Source organism: Mizuhopecten yessoensis, unplaced genomic scaffold (assembly GCF_002113885.1).
Source record: "Mizuhopecten yessoensis strain PY_sf001 unplaced genomic scaffold, ASM211388v2 scaffold716193, whole genome shotgun sequence".
NCBI lineage: Eukaryota > Metazoa > Mollusca > Bivalvia > Pectinida > Pectinidae > Mizuhopecten > Mizuhopecten yessoensis.
Genome location: NW_018479994.1, coordinates 187,403 through 200,270, shown reverse-complemented (window position 1 = coordinate 200,270; position 12,868 = coordinate 187,403). Strand labels below are relative to the sequence as shown.

General features: G+C 35.2%; 1 protein-coding gene across 1 annotated transcript; it reads left to right on the top strand.

Moving 5' to 3' along the window:
* Positions 1-534: 534 nt before the first annotated feature.
* Positions 535-12,295, top strand: LOC110442029 (transcription factor Sp9-like). Its single transcript, XM_021485432.1, has 2 exons — positions 535-642; positions 10,806-12,295. Exons 1-2 carry the CDS (start codon positions 622-624, stop codon positions 12,024-12,026), a joined length of 1,242 nt encoding a protein of 413 aa, XP_021341107.1. The 5' UTR covers positions 535-621; the 3' UTR covers positions 12,027-12,295.
* The last annotated feature ends 573 nt before the right edge of the window (positions 12,296-12,868 follow it).

The following is a 12,868-nucleotide window of genomic DNA, read 5'->3' as shown; positions in this document are numbered from 1 at the left end:
ACGGCGTACTATATGTTTCCATTATTTGTACACTAAAAGAAAAATTTCCTTAAGTATCAATTTTCGCCAGAACTTCATTTTATTGAAGTGGATGAACAAATATAAACTAACACATGTGTTAATATTTATGTAAATAATTACGTTTTTTAAATTTAAATAAATGTAAAATTTCCAAAAAGTTGTTGAGATAATAACGCTAAATGCAACATCTTACAACTCAATAGTTATGTACTACTGACGAATTGCCTACAAGACTGCCAACCAATTAAACAAATTTTGCGTCATTTTATGCACAAATAAAGTCTAAGTTTTCATCTTAATGTAGACCTCTCCTCACTATGCACAAACTAACAGCCGGTTCGTATTAGCGCAATCAAAGGTTATCGGGAGGAGGGGCGTTGCCCCATCGCCTTAAGAAGTCAATCATTGCACGCAGCTTGAAGCGTGCCGGTGATAGGATGGTTAGACTAATAAACGGGACAATAGCCGGGACGATCGGAGGCGGATCGGGGCGAATTTAATATATACCTAGGTTGGTTGTAGGACACTCTCGCCGCGTGTTACAAGACAGCTTGAGTGGGAAGGTGTGTACTCAACGAAAGTACTCACTAGTGAAACAACATGGCAGCCTCTGTCATCGGGGTAAGTACAGAATGTTTTGTTTTTGTTTATGTTTTTGTTTACTCCAAACAAAGATAAATATATTTACATTAAAGGACTACAACACCATACTGTCAGAGAAACCGGTACCGATTCTTTTTTAGCTGTGAAATATTGTAAACAAACGCAGACAAATTATAAACAAATACAGAATCTTTAAAATGTAGTATTGAATGTCCCTCCATAAGTGGGCGATAGAGATATACGGATGATAACGCGGCAATTTTATGTAGTTTTGTTCCACCCAGGCTCTCTCGAGAGTGTGTACGAGACTTATTTGATGGAAAACACTCTCCACGTTCAAGAACTACTTAAACTGCTCTTCAGTGGATATGGGAGCCTGAAGTGTCCGGCTACACCATTCCACTAGGACTATTTATATAAACGTAAATAGAGGGCCCAGTATCGTAGCCTTATGCTTGTTTTGGGAGTGATTTGTCGAGTGTATAATTTCTGTTAAGTGGCGTAAACACTTAATTTTCTCATATACATGTAGGTGTTTTAGTATTTCTCAACTGGTTTGTCTTTTCTGTTCGTCGAATAGTTTGCAAATATATGTATCAATTTAGCATTATTGTTTGCAATCTTCATTTCCCATTCAGCATTAGCAATCTTTAGCAACGTTTTCTGATAATTATTTTTGATGGACTTTCTATTCAATTTATATCAATTCTACATAGATTGATGATAATTGCATTCCGGAACATAATCTACATTAACTTGTTTCCTAAAATATTAATTTAAACAACAAGATTTGCATAAGGTTCGCATATGGCAATACACTTAAATCCAAATATTTCATAGCGTAAATATTAGACTTAAGAAATCTATTTAAGCTTGATTGTTTATAATAATGTAACATTCTGTTTTTTTCCCATATGAATGTTTTGCCTGAGTTTGACAATTAGGTCACACGTTTTGTTATCTAAAACATAGCTCCTATATTCGGTAGAAATGCGAAATAAAAACATTTATTCGCTTGTTTTAAACCAGATCGAAATAAATAACATATTGTTAAAAAATAAATATACGGTTGGACAGATTGGACAGCTACCGATTTCTTTTCATAAAAGTAAACGGAACCTGCAGATTTTATTTACGAAAACCCACGTATTTAATAACAAGAATGTCATGTCGGCAAAGAAGTAATATCTTAAACACGCTTCGTCTCTCCGGTCTGAGGACTTGGCGTGAATATTATACCAAAATGTACCTCACGCAAACTGAGTGGGAACTTCAACACATCTTAAAGTGTCGATATTGTACGTCTATAACATTAAATTACATTTTTACATGGAATTCTTATATTTTTATGTCTGAAGTTTCGTCCCAAGTAATTCTTGAGCTATTTTAAGAATTATTTGAACAAAAATTCGTGAATTTTCCTGAATGCTTTCAGCGAAGATCACACTCCCTTAATTCAACGTGTTTTAAAAGCAAAGCTGAAGTCCCACATATGTTTAGTGTATGTATCTTTTGAGAAATATTCGTTTGGGATTCATGATGGATAGATATTCATAAAGAAACTATTTGTAAACAATTTTTAGCGTTCCACATTCAAAGTCCCCGGAATAGTTTCTTTAGTTTGAAGTGGAGTTCAAAAGGAGGCAAGGCATACATCATTACACCTGCTTAGAACTAAAGCTGGGGTGAGCACTAACATTGCCCGAATAACGAGACATTTACTTGAGACATTAAGTGTTCCTATGAAGCATTGTATGCTTAATGGATATAGTTAGTTCGACCATAAAACAATCATCATAACTGAATATAAATAGATAAAAGTATGTTTCAAATTTTATCTGAAATTTGTACAGGTTTCATTTGACACAACTTTATAAACTTATTTGTCATATTCATAGGTAAACGTCGAGAATGTTTACGAATCTCTTACTTGACTTACATTTATAAATAAATGCCGTTTTGGAAGTCTAGGTTGTTATATATATGTTAAAATTTACAGTGTATGACAAGAGACATCAGACTTGGACGTGCTATTGGAAAAAAATCCCACAAAATACAAACACCATTTTTATTTACATTGTATCTCGTTACCTTTTAATCTTTAAACAGCGAGTTTAATCACGTAAATATAAAACCACGAAACTTAATTTTGATATAAACTACAATCTAAGTCTTTGGGTAAACCAAACTTAACTCTATCAGGGTGAGCAATGTACCCGTCAAACATTTTAATGACTCTGATGACTAATTTGGTCAGCGTCAATTCAGCGTGTTCGCTCCGCACCCTAACTACTCACCTGTAGCGTTACCTGTTCGTGGACAGGTTTGTGGGGTGGTGAACCCTATACCCCTGTAGTGCACCCTACGTCTCTCTATCCTCTAGACCGATCTACAATTACGCCCCTGAGGTTATCGAGGGGAGCTTCCCTAATTAGGCCCTCTATTGTTGGAAGGTGATAGTGTGTTCGACCCTACTTCTCCGCTTTCCTTTGTCACACAAACCAAAATGCCCTATTTAGTCAAAATCAATTTTCTAAGCAGCTCAAAGTTTAGAAGTTGTATATTTTTTCTTTAAATTCGGCATTCAGGTTTGATCCCTGAAGAGTTTAATCCTTTGATGTCTTTTGTTGTTTTGAAGTCTAAGGTGGTGTAAAAATAAAGAGGGACATAGATTGAATCGCTCTATACATATACCACACACACCCTATCCCTCTTCCTCGAAAAATGTCTTTGTAAATCAAACATAATTTACCTTAAAGAGAAAACGGTTTTAGTCATAAAACATTTCAAATGAGTTGATAGTCAGAAAGCGTTTAACTTCAATAGCTAAAATAAGTATTGAAAAACATTAAATGGTCACTTGTTTGAAACACTGATTTGAGAAGTTTCTGCATGTAATTTGGAGAAAAAAATCACAGTTTTTAAAAGGTTTTGATTATTTTGTATGTAGTTAAGTTAGATAATTTTGGTTGTGGGTTGGCTCCATGTCATGAAAAAAATGCATAATTTTCCATCATGCGGATTGCATCAAATGCAAGCAAGTTAGAGGGACAAGGAAAAAAGGAAGTTTTTCAGAACATTTAGAGGTACAAGGAAAAAAGGAAGTATATCTGAAAATGTGACTCTTTAATGTAGATGCAAAATAGATGCGGCACTGATTTGCAATGTTTTGCAAATCCCTAAATACCACAATACATTTTTTTTTTAAATTGGGTACTATCTCGGGACGTCAACACCCCGTAAGCATAATGAGACCAGGGAATATGCCAAGAGGTTAGAATGTAGATAATAAAATAGAAAATATTTTATAGTGCAGAAGAACAGAAGAATTCTAAGTTATTTTCGGTGAGTAAGCTTTGTAATACAAGAACGTGTAAATTAACCTATTTCAATTCGCCTTTGAAACATTTTTATTTCCCGTGTGTGAGGTTCATCATTCGAAATGTATTCTCCACAAATACAAATATTCATTTAATTTAGTTTTCTTTAGAAACACATCACGACAGGAGTGATTTCTGCAAAGACATGAATCATTTCTAGACTTTTACACACGATCCTTGTGAGGAGATGTACAATACTGAAGCATATCAAATGTTCATGCACCTGTTCTCCATAGCTGTGAGTTACGACGTAGCGCCTTTCAGATAAATTGTGAACAGATTCATCAGAATGACAGGTGCGACACCTACAGGTATTCCACAGGTAACTAAACCTGTCCAGGTAGAATTGATAAGGTGTAAAAATGTTTGGGATCTTAGTAAAAGTCTGTGATAATTTTTCTCAATCTTAATTATTCCGAGTAGAAAGGTTTATTCAAATAGACGTTATACGTTTTGCGCATACCTTCTTGCTCATTGCTTTGATCTTTAAGGAAACGTCTAGGATTATTTTCTATCTTTAAGATTTCGGATGTAAAGGTTTTCTAATGAAAACACAATTTTTATACCTTTATGCCTCCACATGCAAATGAAATCTTGAAATCACGTGACCTTTGTAAATTGTTTAGATTTTGAATAGGATATATCGGCTATTTCTTAATTTCGAGCCATTTTGACAATAGCATTTTCTAAAGAATGACACTTTATGAAAAATCGTATTCATTCAACTTTGTATATGTAAAATTGCCGTGACCTTATTCTTAGTAGTGTACCATTTATAAAACTTTTTTTAAAAAAAACTTAAAACTAGAATCAGATATCCAAGTTATCAAAATTATCAGAGTTTATATTTTTCTAAATGATTCAATATTCTAGAGACGGGGGCCACTCTATTTTTTATCAATGATAATGTTAATAACACATATTTGTTTATCGTTTGGATATTAGTATTGTGATAACTCTATTCAGATATATGATTATTCTACAATTTATTTTTCCATTAGACGCAAAGTATGACAGATTTGGAAAATAATTGCTTAAAACTTATACTTTTTTAAAATACAGTTCCTCTTGGAGATAAAGGTTCCCACAAACATTGATATTTCACTCCGGTAAATGTCAAATCTTCCAATGCATGACTCCTCAAACTCACGGATTTTAGGTATAAATGTTGTCACTTTTTACCTTATAAAATGCAAAGAAAACACAATTTAAAATAAGAATTGCTGGGAACCGATCTGTTATTAGTTTAGTAACTTTTCAGCACATTTATCTTGATAAAAAAACCCGTAAAATTACTTTTACCCTTAACAATTCGAACTTTAAAGAGAAACCTGCAATGTAAAAACATGCAATGTAAAAACCTGCAAACCTGCAATGTAAAAGTAAAAACCTACAATGTAAATTGCAAGTTATGGAGGTTAATTTCTCTATTTTCTCGCAGCGAAAAAGGTTTCTCAAATGTAATGCTCACTGTAATGTTTGAAATCTCCGTTTATAAAAAAAATTCCCTTGGATTATAAACGTTTCTGTGAATAAAACTTTATCTTGTACATAGTTCTGCTTTACTCTTTACATTGTTTTGAGATCTTGGCGAGGCAATGGTTGCGTAAGGCAAAGCGTGCATCTCAGCATCAGTTATTATTGCGAAGGAATCTTTCCCTTCAGAGCTGTATTTAATCAGAGTATTCTTCTTTAGAAAATAGGCAAAACAACAGCAAGGTGTTTTCCCGGTTTAGAATTACCTCCCTTAGCAATTATGTTCATCTTTTGTTTTACTACTGTGCATTTCAGTACAATTTTTGGAAGATATGTAAAAGAAAATGACTCGAACAAATATTTCATAATGAGTTGCCAATTGTAATAAGTTGAAGGGATTTTTTACATTAATGTGTAGCACTGCTGGGATATATACACATTTGATTTATTCCAAATTGATGCAAAGTCAATTGTATCGATTTAGAATCATTCCGATGTCTATATATTGTTTGTAAACATTATCAAACCCACATGTATTACAATGGGTGTATGATAACAAATACAGGTGTCACTTGTAAAAAGAATACACCATAATTAAGACCAGTTGATTAACTGATATAAAATGTATTCTTAACACGTAACTCGCCAATAAATAGAGTCAAACACTTCTCGATAAGTTTAAATCTCAAATTTAAGTAGTTTGTGGTTTATCCAATTTGTCCGTTAGAGCGCCGTATATCAACAAACATGCTTTAGGCTCGACATTAGAAGATATCATCTTTAAGACCACCTGTATTTGTCTGTGTTGTACCTTGTATACAATTAAGTTACACCTGTCTGAGTATATATATAATTAAACCTCATCTGCTCCTGTGTGTATGTATCGATATGCTGTTAGAAGATCGATAGGGAACCCTCCCGCGGGCTAACAACCGCCCGCCATTGTTATTTATCTCAAATTCACGCCTATCGCGAGACTTCATTTTCTGCTGAATTACACTTCCGCCTTGGGCACATGCGATCCACGTGTGGCAACCAACTTTTCTTTCCCGCAGGAAAGATTCCACCAGATTTGATTTTTTTATCCGTGTAGGGATCATAAATCACAAATAAATTAAGTTAGTGTTTCGGGTCTGTGATATGGTTACACCTATTTTAGTGGGGAACGCCCCGTTCCCCGAGGGTAGTACACTTCAAACAAAACAGATAATATATTTGCATTTTAATCAATATGGGATAGAGAAAGACTAAATTGAAAAATAGAAATGTACGGAATAAGTAACGACAAGGATTTTTATAGGACAAAGATTTTCTTACGGGTGAACTAAATGTCCCCGAAAATGATATATTTAAATGTATGTACCGATTTATTTCTCTGAATTTAATCTCTTCACTGAATATTTCTCTCTCAACATCAAAAGAGAAACCGATAAGAAAACATACCCAGCCTGATAAAGAAAACACATCAGGGAGAGTGACGTCTTGTTCTTTCGTTGTGTCCTGCACTTAATGGTTCTTTACAAATCTAAATAATTTATGTCCTAGAAACAGTTGTAGCTAACACTTTTGACTTAAAGACCCCTTTTATAAATCATTAGCATTTTTGGGAATCATCTTTCTTAACACTTTATATCTTCTTTCTGCAGAAATTTATTACAGTCGTAACTAAAACTGGCGTAATTGCTGACAACGATGACCATTTTTGTTTTTCCGGAATGATCGTATCAATGACTATATGTTGGCTCTGGGATTTATCATCGCCCTGCGCCGATGAGACTAGCTCGGCTTTGGGCTATCAGTCGCTATTACACTTGACAGTGACTGCAAAAACAGATGGTGTTAAACGTGCTGAGATGTCAAAGGTCAAATACAACCGATATAATTTAATTCCTAATCAGACGTCGACGAAAATTGTCCCGATAAGAACTCTCTTGTTCCGGAGTTAAATTCTGATACTCGCAGGGATCACATTTCCCGCGGTAAGTGCCCGATTGCACCCGAAGCTGATAAGCTGTCAGGATCTCGCTGATGGTTGTTCTCGATTATGGCCGGTTAAGTCGAACACGTCCTCATACATTACACCAAAGTAAAACAGGCCGTGTTACGGTATCATTAACATAAAGTTTTAAAAAATATTTATTTCCTTCATTATAGAAAAAAAATGGATACATAAATTTGTCTACATGAAACTGCATTTGGAAATTTCTTCGATGGGAAACTTTAATAAACCTATAATTACATTGAAAATATGGGACTATAATAAAAATAAATACAGACCATTGTAATTATACTCATTAGACAAAATATAAACATATGTGAAAAATAGGATTTAAACATTTATACATAGATTCTTGATTTAATTTATCAATATGAATTAGTTAATTAATATGAGGGTATATTTCAAATTGTGTTTATGAGTTTTTATTTCAATACATCATAACAATTTATTTTGTTTGTAAGTATTTATGTCATTTTATACAAATTTCCGACATATTTCTGCAGTTCAGGCTGATTTTTACAAAAACGTTGTTGCTGCTGATTTTCCGTTTTAATTATGAGCATAAATAAAGTGAATAATTTGAAAATGAGTTATGAATATTAAATTAAATAAAAAATTTCTCGTTATTAAGTCGTTTCTCTGTTTAATTTCCATAATAATGAATTAGACACGACACTACTATGATACACGTTGATGTACATGACTAAGAACCTCTGACAATAGTTTCCTTCTACAATAAAAAGGCAGAACTAATGCCAATAAACCCACCGATACGACCGCAATATGGTTTCCCCAGTCAGAACACAACGCCTGTCAATGGAATATCAAATATGTTTCTTAATTCATATGAAATTGAATTATCATAAAAAGTCCTCAAGGATTAAGGTGTAAAAATGAAAGGATCCTATTTGAAAAACCGATAAATTTTCTCTTTACCGCTGGCTTTGTAAACACTAGCAGGGCCATGTTTCACAGTTCGTGAGCAACAAAGAGGTTCCTTTCTGTACCGATCGGAGCCCATAAGGGGTGCCTAGGTACAATATACTCCAAAGGAGTTGAAAAAATGTTCAGGGACAAAATTTATTGAGTTTTCTTCACTGTTTGACAATAAAACTCCACGGCAGGTCTGTATGGTAGACAGCGGTTGCTTATAGGTTTTCTTCGGCACAGCAAGGTGCCCGATCTACGCCAAGATAGGTTAAAGGTCAAGCCTTATATAGACCGGTATTGCGGCTATAACGCTACTTTCCATTGACGTCCACTTGGAGATTTTCTCGTTGACTTGCACGCATTTTGTTTTCTGTTGAGAATGGGATGAAAGGGGTGTCATCCTCATTGAAACGTCTTTCTCAATATTTCTTTAACTCTCTCCAAGGATAGAGTAATTATCTTTTGATGTGGCGGTGAATCCGATTAAACTCGTCCAAATCTTGTTTCATACTGCAGTGCCGAACATTTCATACAGATACACAGGTCAACAGTCTTTCATTGAGAAATGCTGTGTAATTTACATGAGGATACAATACTACCCGGCCCGGTCCCGGTCTTGCCTATTCCGTATACAGTAAGGGGGTCCCACTCACTCGTAAACTGTCAGGCCGTTTTAACGTTAGGTATGTCGGTGTCGGGTTAGCAGATTTCATATCGACATCATTTGTTGTCATTTATTTTAGACTATTTATGTAGATTGTGTATCGGATCACATGTTCTTTACTTTTAATTTTGGGGATTTTATTTAACTGACCAGTGGTAATCAATTGCATCAAGCACACTTTTCTTCGTAGAATCTTTGTATACAATATCAACACCAAGTTCTGTGATTATATACCTGTAATGTAGCTATGAATTACACATTCCCTGTTTCTTTACGTTTATTTTTTTAAAGATCTATATAACATAAAATATGGATCACTTGATATGTTTATGGAGACGTCTCATTCAAGTCTATCTATTAGTTCATTTAGGCCTCGACTGTAGGAAATTTCCGCAGTCAGAAACTCTTGTTCTGTATTAGTAAAAACCCTATACCATTTTCATCAATATTACTTAAACACGAATGATACTTTTTAAGATTTTGATGTTCTGGTTTTTATCAATTTTATTTATATAAAGGAAACGTACAGGTTCCTAATATCAGATTGAATCTTGATCAGTTGTAGTCATAATGGTCCTGTTGTTTAAATTTGTCAAGAACAAAGCGTTTTAATCTTCTGTTTTAAAGTTTCATGGGTTTCAAATGTCTATATTTAAATGTTAATTTCCTTATTGCCCGTTTTATTTTATTTTTATCTGAAAACCGTATCTTGTTAAACCGATCAATATACATAAAAAAAACAGTTACATCCCAGGGGATTTCTCCATATTAAATAGCAACAATTTAAAGCACACAATACGTTTCCCTCACTGTATTCGGTCTGAATTATTGTACCAAGAACTATCACTTCATTTTGGAGAGAGAAAGTGTTTAAGGGTGGAAAAACTTGTGTTTTTATGCATTGTTCGGTACATAGAAAAGGTAAACACGGTTTCATAATCCCAGTGAAACCTTGCAATGCAGAAATGAAAGCATCAAGATTTCAAGATTTTTATGTCACTCACTCAGACACACATAATATGTGTAACAAGAGGTCATGTATATATAACATAGTTTGAGTGCATGACAGGCAAACATTCTATACCATAGCATAGTACATAAAAATATATATACGTGTAGTTACATACAAATTATTCAGTGTTCAACTTATAAAAATGTCACTAGCAAACAAAAGAAGAACTTAAAGAATAGAGACACTAAAGTACTTTTGTTAATTTTTGAACAAATAAGCATCAAGACGAATCCTAATCAGAGAGGCGTTAGAGGGCGTGGTCTAGGTGTTAGGGGCGTGACATTAGGTGTGAGTGGGCGTGGTCGAAACATATACCAGAGGAATGGACTAATTAACGTCACACTATTACGTATCTTTTGAAAAACATTGATATGTAAACAAGCGAAATAATACCCATTGTCAACTGAAAGTCTGGCTAAACTTGATATGTGAGGAGTTACATTTGTTTGCGGAACATCAGACAAGTATGACGTGTTTGATTTTTCTCTCTGATACGGGAGACTTGCTGAATGCGAAAAACTCTATATAGGATCTTAAAAACGAATGTCTATTTCTTATGAGATTTATTAGCAAAGGACTGAAGATAGAAAAAGGAGAACTTCAGACGAATTTCATTAAATCTCACATGAAATGGAAACGAATTCAAGATGCTGTTTTCTATTGTTTAACTCTGAATTAAAACATGTCAGTATATTATAGATTTATCTTCTCTTGTTGTAGGATTCGTACCACATAGGTGGCGCCCCACTTGCGATGTTGGCAGCCCAATGCAGTAAACTGACGGACAGATGCCCCTCCCCTCTCACGGAATCTTATATCGCTAAGGGTTTCCACCCTTGGAAACGGCAACTCACAGCTGTCACTGCACCGGACGCTGTCGCTCTATCTTCACAGCGTCTGTCCGGACTCAATGGGACGGTGCCCTTTCCGTCCGCGGGTCTTTCATATGGACGCACTGGCGGGATTGCGTCATATCCTACTACGTCATCATCGGACTGGCTTCACCCCTCACAGTATAACAACGATACTCCCTCCCCAACCTACCCGTCAAAGGTGCATCATTCGGATTGTATGAGTGCGTCTGTGTTGGGAAATGTATACTCTCGTTTACCTCACGTTAACAGTCACGCGGCGTACGAGTCTTGGTCGCTGAATATGAACATCACACACACAAGCCTTAAGGGCGATTCATCACAGAGCTCTAATCCAACCTCGCCATGGTGGGATGTTCATTCTTCACCTAGTAATTGGTACTCGGAGTATCCTGGAGCCTCGTCTTCGTTGCCACCTCAGATTTCTTCCGGATATAGTTCTCCGGAATACCCTCTCACACATGGACTCGGATCACCCTCGGGTTCATATATAGGAGGAAATCAACAACTCTTGCAGGACACATATAAATCTATGTTATCCAGTCAAACAGACATTGGTGCCTCGTCTGGAAATCCTTTTCTTTCTCGTCCAGTTTTGTCGAATGTGCCTCAAACGAAATCCCAGAGACGCTTGAGCGGGAGGGCAACATGTGATTGCCCTAACTGCCAAGAGGCCGAGAGACTAGGACCAGCTGGTGCACATATAAGGAAGAAAAACGTTCACTCGTGTCATATTCCCGGATGTGGAAAAGTGTACGGGAAAACATCACATTTGAAAGCGCATTTGCGATGGCATACAGGAGAAAGGCCTTTTGTATGTAATTGGTTATTTTGTGGAAAACGTTTCACACGATCCGATGAACTTCAACGTCATTTGCGCACACACACAGGAGAAAAACGATTTGCTTGTCCAATCTGTAATAAACGATTCATGCGCAGTGACCACTTGAGCAAACACACCAAGACGCATAGTTGTACGGACGCAAAGAAAGACACCGGAAATGACTCCGGAAGTGACAAAGTGAACTCTCCTGCCGAATGTAAATCTCGGGGTTGTTCAGAAGGCTGAAGAACAAAAACATACAGAGTGACCTCCCCTTTATTTGATATTGTGTAAATGACCCCATGGAAATGTTCAAGAAACAATGACATTTGAGATTGTTTTATAGCGGATTGAAAGTTATATTTGCATGCGAGTATGTCAGTCGATGTGAGGATATGAATATTTAAATATGTAATTTGGTGCACCCGTGTTTGCATGAAAAGTGATGTATTTTTAAAGATTATCTTTATTCTAATTAATAAAATATGAAAATGCACATCTGTATATTGTGTCAGTCTATCAATCTTCTATAAAATCAAAGGTCGACAATTAATACACACAAAAACATCATTAGAACTTAAAAAAAATATCATTTTAATCATCAGACTGTATGCAGGACCCACTACTTTTGCATATTCTTCTAATGGGTACTGGACTCGCCCTGATGCGGTCAGTGCAGTTTCTGTTCATCGATTTTAAGCACTTGATATTTAGGACCAAACAATAGCTACAACTACTTGTTTTTTTAACATTATGAAAATTGATAGAAATTTGGGAAAGAAAGAAGAAAGAAATGAAGGAAGGAAGGAATAAGAACGACTCGATTGACATCAAAATTAAAATTGGTATATATATTTTATGAATCACTTATATTGAAAACACACACGTACTAGGCTATACACAGCAATTACTTTGACCATTATTTTTTTTCTCATTCTTTATTTCAATATATGATCTTGTCTAAAAACAAAATAGTTACTTATAATATTAATACACGCTATGGTTTTGGTAGAGAGTACCGGCTATCTGTATTGTTTTTCAGTTCCAGTTTGCAAGGATTGTTTTATATTCTTTACTATAACAACGAG